This window comes from Drosophila willistoni, chromosome 3R (assembly GCF_018902025.1).
Source record: "Drosophila willistoni isolate 14030-0811.24 chromosome 3R, UCI_dwil_1.1, whole genome shotgun sequence".
Lineage (NCBI taxonomy): Eukaryota > Metazoa > Arthropoda > Insecta > Diptera > Drosophilidae > Drosophila > Drosophila willistoni.
In genome coordinates, this window is record NC_061086.1 from 12,530,060 (window position 1) to 12,545,033 (window position 14,974).

Below are 14,974 nucleotides of genomic sequence, written 5' to 3' on the forward strand. Positions count from 1 at the left end.
TCACTTTCGCAGTTTTTCAACACGATGTTTGGTACGCGTATTTACAGGGCTCAAACTCTCATTCAGTACCGCATTTCAAATATATTTGAGAATGTCATAACTGGGCCTGGGGCACAACTCGGCCCTCTTCCCTACTAATTATAATTAAACAGTCATCATTTTAAGACTACTTTAAATACACCCTGTATAAAGCATGAACACCCTGTAAGAAGTATAGAGATTTTTGTAGTCCAATAGAACTTGTTCGTATTTTTATATAAATTAAATATTTAATGTTTATTATCATAATATTAAAAAAAGCAAATAAAAAGTTTAAGTCAAGGCAAATTAAAAACTCCTTTTCCCCCTAATTGAAAGTTAACAAAAAGGAAAGAGTTCATTACGTTCACTTTGTTATGTCCGCAATCTCTGTGAAGTAATTAATTTGCTTTAACCGCTTCTCCTCAACCATGGCTAACAAATCACTACCAAAAGTTAAGTAAACATTGCATACTAATCCAAAGGATAAACACACCCAGCACACTCACACACACAAACACAGGAGGTACTCATGTATGTATGAATACTTTGTTTCAAGTTTGGTTACTCGAAGTACTCGTAGTACATTTTGCCATTCCAATTCTATACAATGCCTGGGCCAGGGATTTCTTTGTGTGTGTAAAGTACCATTTAAGGGTGATAATCGTTCGCCATTTGAGGGTGCAGAATGGAATGGAAAAAAATCATTGAAAGCAAACTTCAGACATCAGGGGGAAGGGAATAGGAAGGTTGGGAGGTGGAGATAAAGGGAAAGAGTGCGAGGTAGCCAAGATTAAAAGTGCATTTAATAATAGAGAGAACTGCTCGTCGAATGGAAAGTGGGGCAGGCAGCAGGCGGTGGTTCGATGGGTGGGTGGTTCGGTGAGTGAGTTCTTTAGTGGCCTCCGGGAATACTCGCTCGTTTACTTACATAGCACACACTCAATACATGCAACATTCAGTGGCCAGAAGGTATTTATGCAGGGCTCAGAGTGGATTATAATGAACATTCAGTTGAGGTAAATGTCTCAATAGACGTCGAATCGAATGGATATATAGAAGATGGGTGCGGGGAGCGGGGCATTTGGATTGAAAAGAGCCACCCCCTTGGTAAAAAAAAAAACCTAATGATTCAGAATCATTTGATTGCGTGGGCGGTTTGCTGTTCCTGCAGCTACTTGAGGATGAGCAACCCCAATGAAAGTTAGCGACATATGTTGGCAACATCCGACAAACTGGCAGACTGGTTTGCTGGTTGGTTGGTTGCCTGGCTGAGCTGACTGGGTTGACTTATGTCGCTATAACGTGTAAAATTGTTATAATTCCTGTGGTTGCCAATGTGTCTCTACATCTCCACATGCAATAAATTTCAGTTTTAAAGTGCATTCCTCCTCCTCCCCCTCCTCCTTCTCCTTCTCCTGTTGGACATTGTGCATGTGGTTTGATTCACTTGGATTCGACATCGAGTCATTGAGAGGGTTGTCTGCATTTGTTCAATTAATTTGCAGGGATTTCCTTGATAGAACAATGACTGCATTTTGGGTTAGTCCTTTGTCATCTAAAAAATTAATCTATGTTGATTACAATGTTTAATTCCTACTTATAAATCACATTTGACTCTTAGTTACTAGATATTGCTTGTCATTCGTAATTAACTATTTTGTATAGTAACAATTAACTTAAGCATTGTATTACATTTTAAAGTCAAAGGGTTTTGGCTTTGCCCCTTTGTCCTTGGGTATTTTGTGATAAATACAATGAGTAAATATTTTGTGAGGCCTTTAAAACTATCTATCTAATTTTTATGGGATTTTATTGAAAAATGTTTCATTCAATGGGGAATTTAATTTACTTTCATTGATAGTTAAAAAACAGAACTTTAACAAAAAGTAGTGACGTGAATCGGTTCAGGACAAAGGACCCAAAAATTACATACATAATATTTCGATTGACTACAAAAAGAATGCTGAATCGAATATATACACTGGCGGTCATGAAAAAGTCACTGCCAAATAATTTGAAATTTATGGAAAACCCATGATGGGTTTTCAATTAAATAAAGGGGGTTTCACTCGTTAGGGTATTGTCGATGTGCTGGCATCGAGATTTCGTCATTTGCGAGTGATTAACCAGAAAGACATTTGTTTTTATACCATACACCCATAGGGTGAAATGGTATATTAAAGTCGCCAAAATGTATGTAACAGGCAGAAGGAAGCATCTCCGACCCCACAAAGTATATATATTCTTGATCAGGATCAACAACCGAGTCGATCTAGCCATGTCCGTCTGTCCGTCCGTCCGTCCGTCCGTCCGTCTGTCCGTCTGTCCGTATGAACACCTAGATCTCGGAGACTATAAGAGCTAGAGCCACCAAATTTTTTATGTAGACTCGTGTAGTATGTAGAGTGATCAAGTTTATTTCAAATTTTTGCCACGCCCCTTTCCGCCCCCGCAATTTAAAAAAAGCGTTTATCTCAAAAACTATTCTAGCTAGAGACACCATATTTGGTATGTATATTCGCTTAGTAAGTGCACACATTTTGTATGTATAAAAATTTTGCCACGCCCTTTTCCGCCCCCGTAATTTGAAAAACTTGATTATCTCCCGTTTTTTTTTACCTTATGCAATCAAATTTGGCACACTTAAATTTAATACTAATATCTAGCAAAATACCAAGTTTGATCAAAATCGGACAAAAAACAGTCGAGTTATGCATATAAACGTTTTTCCATAAGGCCGGAGTTGGCCGTTGGCTGGTGGGGGCGCTAGGGTGCTCGTATGATTGAGTGAGCGAGATACTAAGATATGCTTGTAAGAAGCATGTGAAAATGCTTGAAATATTTGCTTTACTGGTGTATGGTATACCAAAGTCGGCGAGACGACTTACTTACTTCATTTAGAGTTAATATCGAAATGGTGTCAAAATATAAGCAATTGAGCAGTGAAAAGAAAATCATTGTCGACACATTGGTGAAAGAAGGTCTGACTTATAGGCAAATTGCTGATAGAATAGGATGCTCTCATTCGACCATAGTGCCACTAACCATAGAACACATAGATGGGACAAACTCATGATTTTTTGATTGCAAACGCTAGCCTAGTCATGGAACCCCAGAGAACTTCGGGAAAACCCGAACGCTCTCACTCTCAATGAGAGTGAGTAAAATGGGGAGAGGGCAAAGCAGCTACGAAAAAATTTCAGTCTAGCACAGACTACCGAACGACGAAGGCAGGCCTACGTCGCTTGTGATTTCGTTCTGTCTATGTATGTGTACACTCGTCGGTACATGCTCAGGCTTCGTAGTGTGTGTGTGTCGTGAAGTTGTACAACATCGCATTTCAATAGCTCGCTCGACGAAAATTTTTCATTTTCGACAAAACAGCGGCAATGCGAATAGGATATGCCCCTGTCGAAAGAATATCAAGAAATATTGGCATCAGATTCATATGTATCCCGGTGGCTGTGCTGATAGAGTGTTCGCTTTCAAATAGGAATGTCCATGGTTCGATTCCCATTTCGAAACCGACCATAAGCTTTTTTTATATTTTTTAATAAAACTAATTTTATATATTCTATAATAAAAAAGTAAATTAAGCAAAAAATAAAGAAACAAATATGTAAATCAACGAAAACAAAACAAAATTTTAAAATAGAGAAAAACCTTATTTAAGCCAACGATTTTGAGTTGGGAATCGAACCAGGGACATTCCCCAACTCACATCACGAAGCGAGCACTCTATCGTTACAGCCACCTACATACGAAGAAGATGGCAATATTTCTTGATATTCTTTCCACAGGGGCACTTCTTATTCGCATTGTCGCTGTTTTGTCGAAAATTAAAAATTTTGGTCGAGCGACCTATTGAAATGCGATGTTGTACAACTTCACGTCACACACACACTACGAAGCCTGAGCATGTACCGACGAGTGTACACATACATAGACAGAACGAAATCACAAGCGACGTAGGCCTGCCTTCGTCGTTCGGTAGTCTGTGCTAGACTGAAATTTTTTCGTAGCTGCTTTGCCCTCTCCCCATTTTACTCACTCTCATTGAGAGTGAGAGCGTTCGGGTTTTCCCGAAGTTCTCTGGGGTTCCATGACTAGGCTAGCGTTTGCAATCAAAAAATCATGAGTTTGTCCCATCTATGTGTTCTATGGTTAGTGATAGTGCGTTTTGGCCTAATAAAGATGTTAAGCCTTAAAGATCGGTTTAAAAGTGCAGTTACTATTAGGGCAGACCTGGAGACATATTATGGAGAAAAGTTAAGTGTCGAAGCAGTGCGTCACAGATTGCGAGAAGTGAAGACGTCCTGCAAAAAAGCCGATGCTCACTGAAAAAATGAGGAAAATGCGTCTTAAATGGGCGAAACACTATAAAGATTGGACAGTAGAGCAATGGCGAAATGTTTTATGGTCGGAAGAAAGCCGATTGAACCTGCAGTGCGCCGATAACTTGCCGTACGTACGCCGATTTTCTGGAGAGCGGTACAAGAAAAATTGTATCGTGAAAACGGTCAAGTGTAGATTATCTTAGGGTTCCCAGATCTACAATTTTTTCAAAGGCAACTTTAGTGTATTTATAATATTAAAGATTGTAAACAATTTCCTAAGCCAAAATGAGGAGGAAGCTGTCCTAGCTGCAGGAAAGAACGATGACATTAAGTTTACTTGGGCGAAAATCAGAATTGAAGTTCAAAAACACATCAATTAAGTTCATTTTAGACCATAAACTACAAAAAGAAGTGTGAATTTAATTCAACTTTACTACAACTAAAACAAGACTTTTACTAAGCCCCTTTTTTAAGAAAGAGGGGAAACTTTGGTTGAAGCCTCAGAAAGTTTGATCTATTTGAAAGCACCTGCCTGACCTTCAGTTAATCGAAATAAGGGTGGTTCAATTATATTCAAAAAGCAATTCACCATTCAGATCATCAAACAATACAATAAGGATAAAGCGTCTCTCTCTCTCTCTCTCTGTCTGCCTGGTGGGTGGGTCGCACACACACAGACACACACACACACAGTGAATGACATTTTGATTTTGCGCACTTTTTGATTGATGACAAGCAGCAGCATTCCACATACATTTATACATCTTTAAGGTACATACAAAATCATAAATAAAATGCTATGGAAAAAGTGTGCGTCTTTTTTGTTTGATTGGAAGAATCACGCCTCCGCCTCCGCATAAGCCCAGCAAAAGGAAAAACGAAATCAAAAGATATTTGCGCGCCTTTTGGGCGCACGGCTTAAACAAAACAAAAAAAGGCGCACAAAAGCACCAGAAAATAAACTAAAGAAAAGGGAACAGCTGGGACTATGTACATACATAACTGGGCAGGAGAATCAATTGTTCCCGCTTCAATGGCAACAGGCAAATGCAAATTTTTCTTTTTTGTTAAAAGCAAAAATTCGTTAAACAAAAGCCCAACGCACACCGAAGGGGAGTGAGAGAGAGAGAGATGGAAAGGACAGACGTATGTGGAGCGTGTGTGGGTTGAACATTTTAGTCTAATGAAACTACCTTGAACCACCGCAACAGCAGCAACAGCAACAACAACAACAACAGCAACTACATAAACCATCCGAGGATGCCAAGGACAAGAAACACTTGCCAGCAAAACGCGTTGAGCCGTACAGAGATTTTTCGTAGGCGTTTCCTTGGCTGCCACTTTTCGCTGTCATTAAGTAAATAGAATGAGTAACGCCCTATCTAGATAGGGCCAATGTAGGGGGCGTCATAGCCTAAGTGATTAAAATGCCGCACAAGTGCAATTTAGAGAGAGAGAGAGAGCGAAACACCATCTCCATCTCCATGATCCGTGATCTTATTGCCCCATCTAGCAAATTGTGCGCCTTTTTTCGCGCTAAAGCAACTGAAAAACCACTTTGGCCAAATTGACAACAGAGACAGAACGGCAAAAAGTCCTGGTAACAACATTTTCCCTGACAATAATAGCCTTGACAGACATTCAAAGCCCTGTTCTTGTCGTCGCTCCCCCCCCAAAAGCATTTCCCATGCGTTACAGCAAAAAAAAAAAAGAAAAGGAAGAAAAAAAAGCAGTGCGCTTAAAACGCGAGTGCGAATTCTTCACTTCAATGCGGCCGTGTTGTGCTTTTGTGTACAAGAATGAGTGTGTGTTTGTGTGTGTGGGTCTGTTGACTGAAAATCCATTAAAAAAATGCACCAAGTTGTCGAGCAGGTAGCCCAGAGGCTGTATAAACAATGCAGTTGCCGCATAATGGCACACAATAATAGACAAAGAAACTGACAAGACAAGCAACGGCATTAAAAACCAAGAAACAACAAATAAAAAGGCTAAAACATGCCAACCATGCCTTTGGCCCTTGTGTAATTGTGAGCCCTCCATCGTTGTTACGCATACGCCGTGTATGCTGATTAGATTTAACTAGTATTTCATTTCATTGGCTTGTTCATGTTGGCTCTTTTTTTCACCCTATCTCGTTGGCTGTCAGGCACATTTCTCAATTAATTCACATGAGGCACACAAGAACAAAAAAAAAGGTGAAAAAAACATTGCCTAACATTGCTTTTCACTTTGCCGTATAGAGATGCACACCTTAACCTGACTGTTGGCTGCTTTCAGTTTTTCTTCTTATTTTCCATCAATGGTATTTTGCCATTTTTCAACATTTTCGCTGACAGCTGGGTGCAAAACCAAATGCTGAAAAAACCAACAAAAATCGGCAAGGAAATTTCATACATGTATAAGGAAAAAAATGGTAGACTGAAAATGCCATAATATCGCCACAAACGAGAGTAGCAGCAGAAGAAGAAGAAGAACAAGGAGGAGGGGGGGACGAAAACGAAGTGGAAAAAAAAACCCTAGCAAAAGAATTGGCCAAAGCCGTAGCCCAGGATGGGCTCGGGAAATGGATTTGATTTATGTACGTACCTGTGCTCACTCAGTGACACTGTTGGTGGTTGCAGCTTAGGATGGGGATGGGAATGGGGATAGGGGGAGGGAAAGGCAAATGGATACGTGCGAGACGATGATAAAGCAGCTGCAATGCGGCAATGCCAAAGAACCAATCTCGGTGGCATTCACAAATTATTTAGAAAATCCTTCTTCACCATTCTACCGCATTCTACTCTATGCACACAGCATTCCATATTCATTTAGTTGGCGGTTCGTTGACATGATGTGACAGAAAAGCAAAAAAAAAAAACAGAAAAAAAACTTAAAAAGTGAAAAACCTCTGATACCCGAAAAAAAAAATTCAGAACTCCGGACAGTAGACTAAAATCTGGAGTGCAGACTGTACACTCTTTTTTTTCCTCTTCTTTTAGAAAGCCAAGCAATGCAATTTTAAACCCAAACAGCGAAATCGACTTTAATTTAGCTTTATTCAATAATGTCAGACATATTCAAACATATTCAAGCAGAAAAAGACTTTTAAGGGTATAAATTGTAAATGGGGAACTACAGACTATGGTCTGTACTATACTAAAACTCTAAGGTAAACGTCCAGAAGACAAGAGCTAATATAAGGTTGATCTGTTATAAACTTCTGTAAGAAAAAGCGAAACTAGAATCTCTGTTCTGACTAGAGCAGTCCGAAACCTTTCTACTTTTCTAGGTGAATATCCAGGAAACCCGAAATTAATTGATATTAAAAATACATGTAAATGATACATAGATCCGCCTATCAGGTCTGTCCTTCTTGGGCGAGTCGTTTCGATTGCTGTCATATATCTTGCCAACTTAATTTTCTAGTTGCTTTTTAAGAAAAATTCTGGTAAATTAATGCTTTCAGCCAATTCCAAAACTTATGGCTTATAATGCTCTCAACATATTTAAAAGGTGCTGTGTAAACATTTAGAAAAAAATTGTCAATAATTTTCGGAGTAATTTGATTTAGAAACGAAAAAGAAAACAGATCTAAAATTCGAAAACTGATAAAATCATTTGGATTCGGAATCGATACCAGATAAAAATCTCTGATCTTTAAAAGTGCAATAACTAAAAAATGTTTCCCTATAGATCTAATTAAAGTATTGTGGGCGGTGGATGAATTAACCGATGTCAGAGTGTTTAGGAGATTCGAGTTTTATTTGCTTTAGATTAATAGTAGTTTATTTTATTTCGTAATGTAATTATTATTATTTATGTAGTTATTGTTTATTATATTTATTATCTGTCTCACACACCTCAACGCTCAGCAACGACTGACCCACACGACAGACGCGCTAAACTAACCTCTCTCTCAGAGTCAATTAAAATACTGGAATCAAAGAGTAGCAAAAGCGCAAGTGTGACCGTCTCTCCTGCTACAGTATTAGCAAAAAATTGTTATTCTACTTTGTGCAATCCTGGGGGTCTTTGGCTATATCTGCTGATGCTATAAATTTATGGCTCTATAACACTGTTTCGTCCGAAATTTGTTTCATTAGATTTTATTAAGTAACCTAGTTATTTTAAATTTAATTGCTTCAGTTAAAATTACTCTGGGAATAACTAAACATTTCATTATAACATTAAATATATGTATAATGTCCGATTTTTCAAATGGCACAAAATGAGTTACAAACTTTTTCGGTTTACATTTGTATAATGGTCAAGATGGTCAAGATGGTCAAGGTAAGATTGACCTCCCGTCGGATAGTACCCGAAATTTGATTTCATTTTACCTAATTAATTATATTTCGAAAACCTAATTAATTATATTTTCGTTTAAAATTAATAAGACTTTATTCTATTCTTTTTGAAAGAATTTTGTCCGCATCTGCTTATGCTAAATTGATTTCAATTTTAAGTATATTTATCTACAAAAAATTATCCGATTAAAAAATAAGGTTTCTCAAATATCATCAACCTTAAAAGTTTATTATTAATTGAACCGACAAACCTTAACTTATATGAAACATACCGCCTGAGTTAAGGGTATACAATTCTTGGTTGTTGTTTTTTGATTTTTTGTTGGTTTACCATTTTGAAAATATTTCGAATTTTTTACAATAACTGCGACTTGCTTGACGAACCAATAATATTTAACATTCATGGAGTTTGCCCATTTCTATGCTAACGGAAAGGCAATAGGAATGATGTGATGAACTGATGGGGTATATGGATTGATATCAAAGTCAGATGGACTTGTTTGTTTACCTGTCATAGGTATTAAATGACATTTTCTGCCTGGTTGTCATGCCGTTAAATCTGTTTTTTTTGTTTGTTTTTGTTTTGTGTCAATTTTAATTAAAGTGAATATTGGAATTGGTTCGTAAACAATTCAACTGAAAAAAAGGGACATTACTCCCTCTTTTCCCGCAATGGAGATGCTCTGGAGTGCGCTCTATGGATGGGCACTTCACCTTAAACCTCAAGTGGCCCATTAAGGGCTTAAAACCCTACAACTACAACAGCAATTAGGAGCCAAATGCTATAATCAACGGCTTTTTGACGCGTGTTGTGTTTGCCGAAAATGCAATCAAGCGTATTGCGCAGGCCTGGCCACGCCCACTCATTATTATATTGCAACAATTTGTTCAAAAAGGGAAGAACTCAAGTGGGTTAGCGTGCGTGCAACGTGCACCCACGATGAGCGTGTGATAATTATGTTATGTTGCCATACAAACACATTTGCGGCACGTGACTCCAGAAAACAGGACTCGCTCGCTCTTTCCCTGTCTTTCTCTCTCTCTCTCGTTGAAGGACTCTCAGAAGTATCCATAACCATATCGACTTTCGCCTTGATATAATTGTGGCCCAGATTTTGCCAGGCCAGAATATAAATATGTTTTTCGAAAAACAAACTGAAGTGCCACTCAAGTGAAGTGGGGTAACGTAACGAACAACTCGTGAGAACGTGGTTCACTTTCAGGTGAATAATATGCCAGTTTGCTTGCCATTTTGTTTGCTAATTGCATTAATGTATGTAATTTATGTAATCAAATGAGGATCAAGGGGACGGAGTTGGGTTGTAGTGGTCCAAACTGTGTGAACTGTGGCTGGGATATTTATGCTAGTAGTCCAACATTTCGGGCCCGGACAATAATGCCGGAAAGTGCCAAACAGAGACTCGTAAATTGCGGCCAACCTCCTCCACCGACTCCCTATCTCCAGCACCCTTCCTCTTGGACCAGGGTTGCCGCCATTTTGTAGCAACGAATCCAATTCTCTCTGCCACAAGTTTTTGGCTAAAGACCCCGCCTAATAGCAGCAAACAGCGGCAGCAGTTGCTATCTTTGTCCCATTGGCCCCCTGGGTATCGTACAATTTCAATAAATATTTCACTGCATTAGCAGCTGGCTGGCTGGCTGGCTGGCTGGCTGGCTGGCCTAAATCCTTGCTCGCGTTACGGCAAATTGCTTTTTGGCTCCTTCAACAATAACGTGCATTAAATGTTTGAGGGGGGCCATTATTATTTTTGGCCATCGTCTCCATTAGCAAAGCAATGGCTTTGCCTTTTGCTTACAAACTCTCCGGCAGTTCTATGGAAAAGTTATGTTAGTTGCTTTGGTTTGGTTTGGTTTCATTTGGTTTGAGATGGCTTCACTTTGATGTCCCCAGCGTCTATTGAGCTACAAATCGAAAGCGATTCCAATGACAATGCAAACTGTGGCTGCAATTGTTGGCTTTCGAGTAGAAAGAAATCTCGAGTCTAAGGAAACCACATGCAAGTTGGTTGTATATAGTGATAGTTGCCTTAGGCCACAATGAAACACCTTGATTGCCTTTGCCTTTGCCTTCTGCCAGAGATGTTCTCTGGCTAAATGCCTGTCAAGAGCTTTCTTTCACTTTCTGACAATAAATTTTCATTTTCTTTCTCTGTTGCTGTTGCACTTGCTGCTCCTGTCTCTGCCACTTCCCCTGTTTGTGTGGTGCATACATATGCCCGCATTTTTGCACCACAACAATTTGGCTTTGGCTGCCTTCAGCTAACTCATTGTCTTTGGCCTTCGCAATTGCAATTGCTCACAAGTTATCCCATGTGGAAATTTTTCAGTTGTTCTATGTGTTTGCTTCTCTGCTTCAGCTTCAGCTTCCGACTTTACAATAAAACGAAAGTGATTGTCAAGTGAATGCGCCACTCCCTCTAACCGACAGTACTCACTCTATCTATAGCAGGTATCGGTGGATGGATAGCTATCCTTTATATATATATATGTATATGCAATTCATCATGTGCACTCTGATGGGTAATGTGGAATGATTAAAAATGTTATTCATATGCATGTTTGATTGATGGATGAGAGTTGGGAATATAATCGTTCAATTGAGAATGATTTCCCTGTGTGGTTTTTCATATTCATTGAATGAACATAAAGTTTTTGAATTATATCTTAACTTTTCATTTAAAATTCAATTCACAACTATTCTAGTTGTTAACTTTGAAATAATATCAATTGCATAATTAAAGCACATAATGTAAACACAATAGGTGTAGGTAGATGAGTTGTCTAATTGTAAGTGGCCTAGTTAAATAGACAACTTAACAAACGAGGAGGATCTAGGTTCGAATTCCAGGCTAAAAGGAGTTTTCGACTAAGGCCAAAAGCCATAAGTTGCTAGTGCCTGTAAAAAACAGTTGGGTTGATAGTTTTAAAACTTTATACCAGATTGGCATTTTTTATGAATTCCCTTGGTTTCTTTCATATAACTTATTAATACTCTAATCAACTCTTTATATTTATACCCTTGCCAAAAAGGGTATATTAATTTTGGTCAGAAGTGTGCAACGCATAGAAGGAAGCATTTCCGACCATATAAAGTATATATATTCTTGATCAGCATGATAAGACGAGTTCATATAGCCATGTCCGTACGTCCGTCCGTCTGTCCGTCCGTCTAGATCAACGCAAACTCCTCCTAGACCATTAGAGCTACAGAGTTGAAATTTTGCATGTAGGCTTGTATACTGCACAGTTTGTATATCTCGGATTCAGCCGGATCGGGCGACTATATCATATAGCTCCCATAGGAACAATCGGTGGAAAACAGTAACTTTGATCAATAACTTCGCTATTTCCAACGCTTCCTATTAAAGTTCTTTCGCCTTTTTAGATAAAACATTTTTCCACCTTGTGACTTTGATTGGCTATAGGTAAGGAAAGAAACGTAATACATAAGTATTAATATTAATATTAAGTATTAATTTAGATCGTGCAAAATGTTTATCAACTCATTAAATTATTGATTATTGGGAAGTGTTGGTTTTTTTATACCATACACCCATAGGGTGAAATGGTATATTAAAGTCGCCAAAATGTATGTAACAGGCAGAAGGAAGCATCTCCGACCCCACAAAGTATATATATTCTTGATCAGGATCAACAACCGAGTCGATCTAGCTATGTCCGTCTGTCCGTCCGTCCGTCTGTCTGTCCGTATGAACACCTAGATCTCGGAGACTGTAAGAGCTAGAGCCACCAAATTTGGTATGTAGACTCGTGCAGTATGTAGAGTGATCAAGTTTATTTCAAATTTTTGCAACGCCCCTTTCGGCCCCCGCAAGGGTGCTCGTATGATTGAGTGAGCGAGCTACTAAGATATGCTTGTAAAAAGCATATGAAAATGCATTTGTTTAATAAAGTTGAAATATTTGCTTTACTGGTGTATGGTATACCTAAGTCGGCGAGACGACTTACTTCATTTTTGTTTGGGCAAGCATCTTTCCTGCAATTTCATTATCGTTATCCCTGACAACATATATTGAATATCTGTTTACGTATTCCTGTTTCAGCCGTAACCAAGTCAAAAGAGTCAAAAGAACTACGATACAAAGTAGATGTAAAACAAGGACATGGATACTTTTGGCATAATAAACTTTGATGACAAAATCCACCAATCAACGTTTCGTTAGTAAAGCAATGTCCATAAATTATTATATTTTGTTATTTATTTATTACGATCAACTATCGTTTGACCAGTCTGAATAATCGGCAGACAAACGAGTCTGCAGCAATCGTAACCTTTTTTTAAACATTTCAAAATATAAATTGCATAAAATCAAAATATATTAGCATCATCTAATCGCAGAACTCAAACTTGATGATCCAAAAAGATAGTTTAAGTTGATTGCATCTTCCCTTGATGATATTTACACTCTCAACATCCATCCAGATCTCAACCTGTTCATTGGGGCAAATATTCGTCACTATGGGGGGTGCATCTTCGCGGCTTACCACAGCCCACTTCTCCGTCGTAATATCAGCATTCTGCAGTTCCAAGAGCTCGAAAATTGACTCCAAACACTTCTCGACCTTTGGCCATGTAACTCTGGCCGGTGTCAAGTGTAGGAAGTCTATGAGACTGGTGGCCTGATACGACTCCATGGCGCATACGTTGCGCCCCACCCAGTCCATCGTATCCTCGTTTGCCGCTGCAATGTAAAGCCGTTCATTGTATTCGATAACCGGAGTCACCTCATTGAAATCCAAGCAGCGAACATTTCTGAAGTCCAAAAAAATCCCAAAGAACTCTTCCAACAGGTCGCAAAAATTTTTCTCACATTCTGAGGAAGATATAACCACGACAAACGGCCTGTTCTCTGGCAAAATGTTAACGTACGGGGGCCGCTGACCATTCATAACATCAGGTTCCATTTCCATCTCAGATTTAACCGAGCATGGTCGGGACTTTATTCCGCACCCTCCCATACCGCATGCCTCCTGCATATCTCCATACGAGGGGCTTTCTACACTCTCCTCACTCGATTCTAGAACCGAATTATCGACCAATGGAACCGCAATATCCTCGGCTTGAAGAGAGAATAGTATCAAGCCCACAAAATTGTTGCCTTCATAGCAAGACACAACCGGCTTAATTTGTTTGGTTTTGCCTAGACCAGCAACTTCTGTTAATAGATCTGAATCGGCAAACGTTACATCAGAAGCACAAATCTCCAATGTTTCCACCTGAATATCGAGAAGGCTCTGAAGCTCAGTCTTTAGCTCGTGTACGGTAGCTGAGATTGGGAGCTTCATAACCAATGGCTGGAAAAGAACACTTGGTCACGATTATGAAAAGTTATATCCTCACGTTTACTAACCTTTCCGGATTGCATGATCAATTGAACAGTCAACATGTTTTCACTTTTGTTTTTCTCTTTTTTGATTTTCAGAAGTAAACTTTTTGTTTTATTTTTGATGTTGACTGTATGAGTTCACGAATTAGAATGATTCAAGTACTGTACCCCCTTGACCAGGTCGAATTTTACAAACATCCCAGGCCTTCTTGGATCTCAAAAAAAATTGCCTTCGTCTAGCTGAACGTACTAGATACTTTCGAAAATAAACTGAGTAGTTTGCAATTGCCAAATCTTTCTGTCTCTTTTTAATAAGTGAATTATTAAGAATTTTCGTTAAAATAGTTAAAAAACTAAAAGATTATTGAGACGAATTCAAATAGCAATGTCCGTCCGTATGCTAAGATTGAAGGCCGTTGCTTCGCATTTTTAGATAAAACCTTTCTCCACTTTGATGGCTATAGGTAAGGAAAGAGTTACCAAAAAAGGTGCAAGGATGTACAAACTTTGACGCGGTCGAAGTTAGCCCCGGCCCTCTGGTTTTCCCCACAGATGACTTTTTCATAAAAAGTTCACTCTAATCAACTCAATCTTTAATGGACAAGCATTTTCTTTAATTTGCTTTACAAATAACTTGTTTGTTCCTATTACTAATTAATTATTATTATTAATTATTAACATAATTTTAAATTGGCAACTCATTTGTTTTGCTTTCTGTTTGCATTGTAAATGAAAATTTCAAAGACAAGTATTTGCTTTTATTCTTTTTTAATGCAATGTTTCACTTTGATGGCCCATAAGTTTGGCCTAAGAGTTTTAGCTTATAGTTTCGTGTCTTTGTCACGCTTTTTAAATGCTTATTAAAGATAATTATTTTGCTTAAGCAATTCCTTCCGGTACCACAAGAAAACACGCACGCACATTTTGGCCACCTTAAACAAGAGTTAACCAAATGGGC

General features: G+C 38.6%; 1 protein-coding gene across 1 annotated transcript; it reads right to left on the bottom strand.

Annotated features, from left to right (window-relative positions):
* Nucleotides 1-12,870: 12,870 nt before the first annotated feature.
* On the bottom strand, nucleotides 12,871-14,064 carry LOC111519515. Its single transcript, XM_023180788.2, has 2 exons — nucleotides 14,041-14,064; nucleotides 12,871-13,984 (listed from the first exon to the last, which is right to left on the bottom strand). Exons 1-2 carry the CDS (start codon nucleotides 14,053-14,055, stop codon nucleotides 13,019-13,021), a joined length of 981 nt encoding a protein of 326 aa, XP_023036556.2. The 5' UTR covers nucleotides 14,056-14,064; the 3' UTR covers nucleotides 12,871-13,018.
* Between the last annotated feature and the right edge of the window lie 910 nt (nucleotides 14,065-14,974).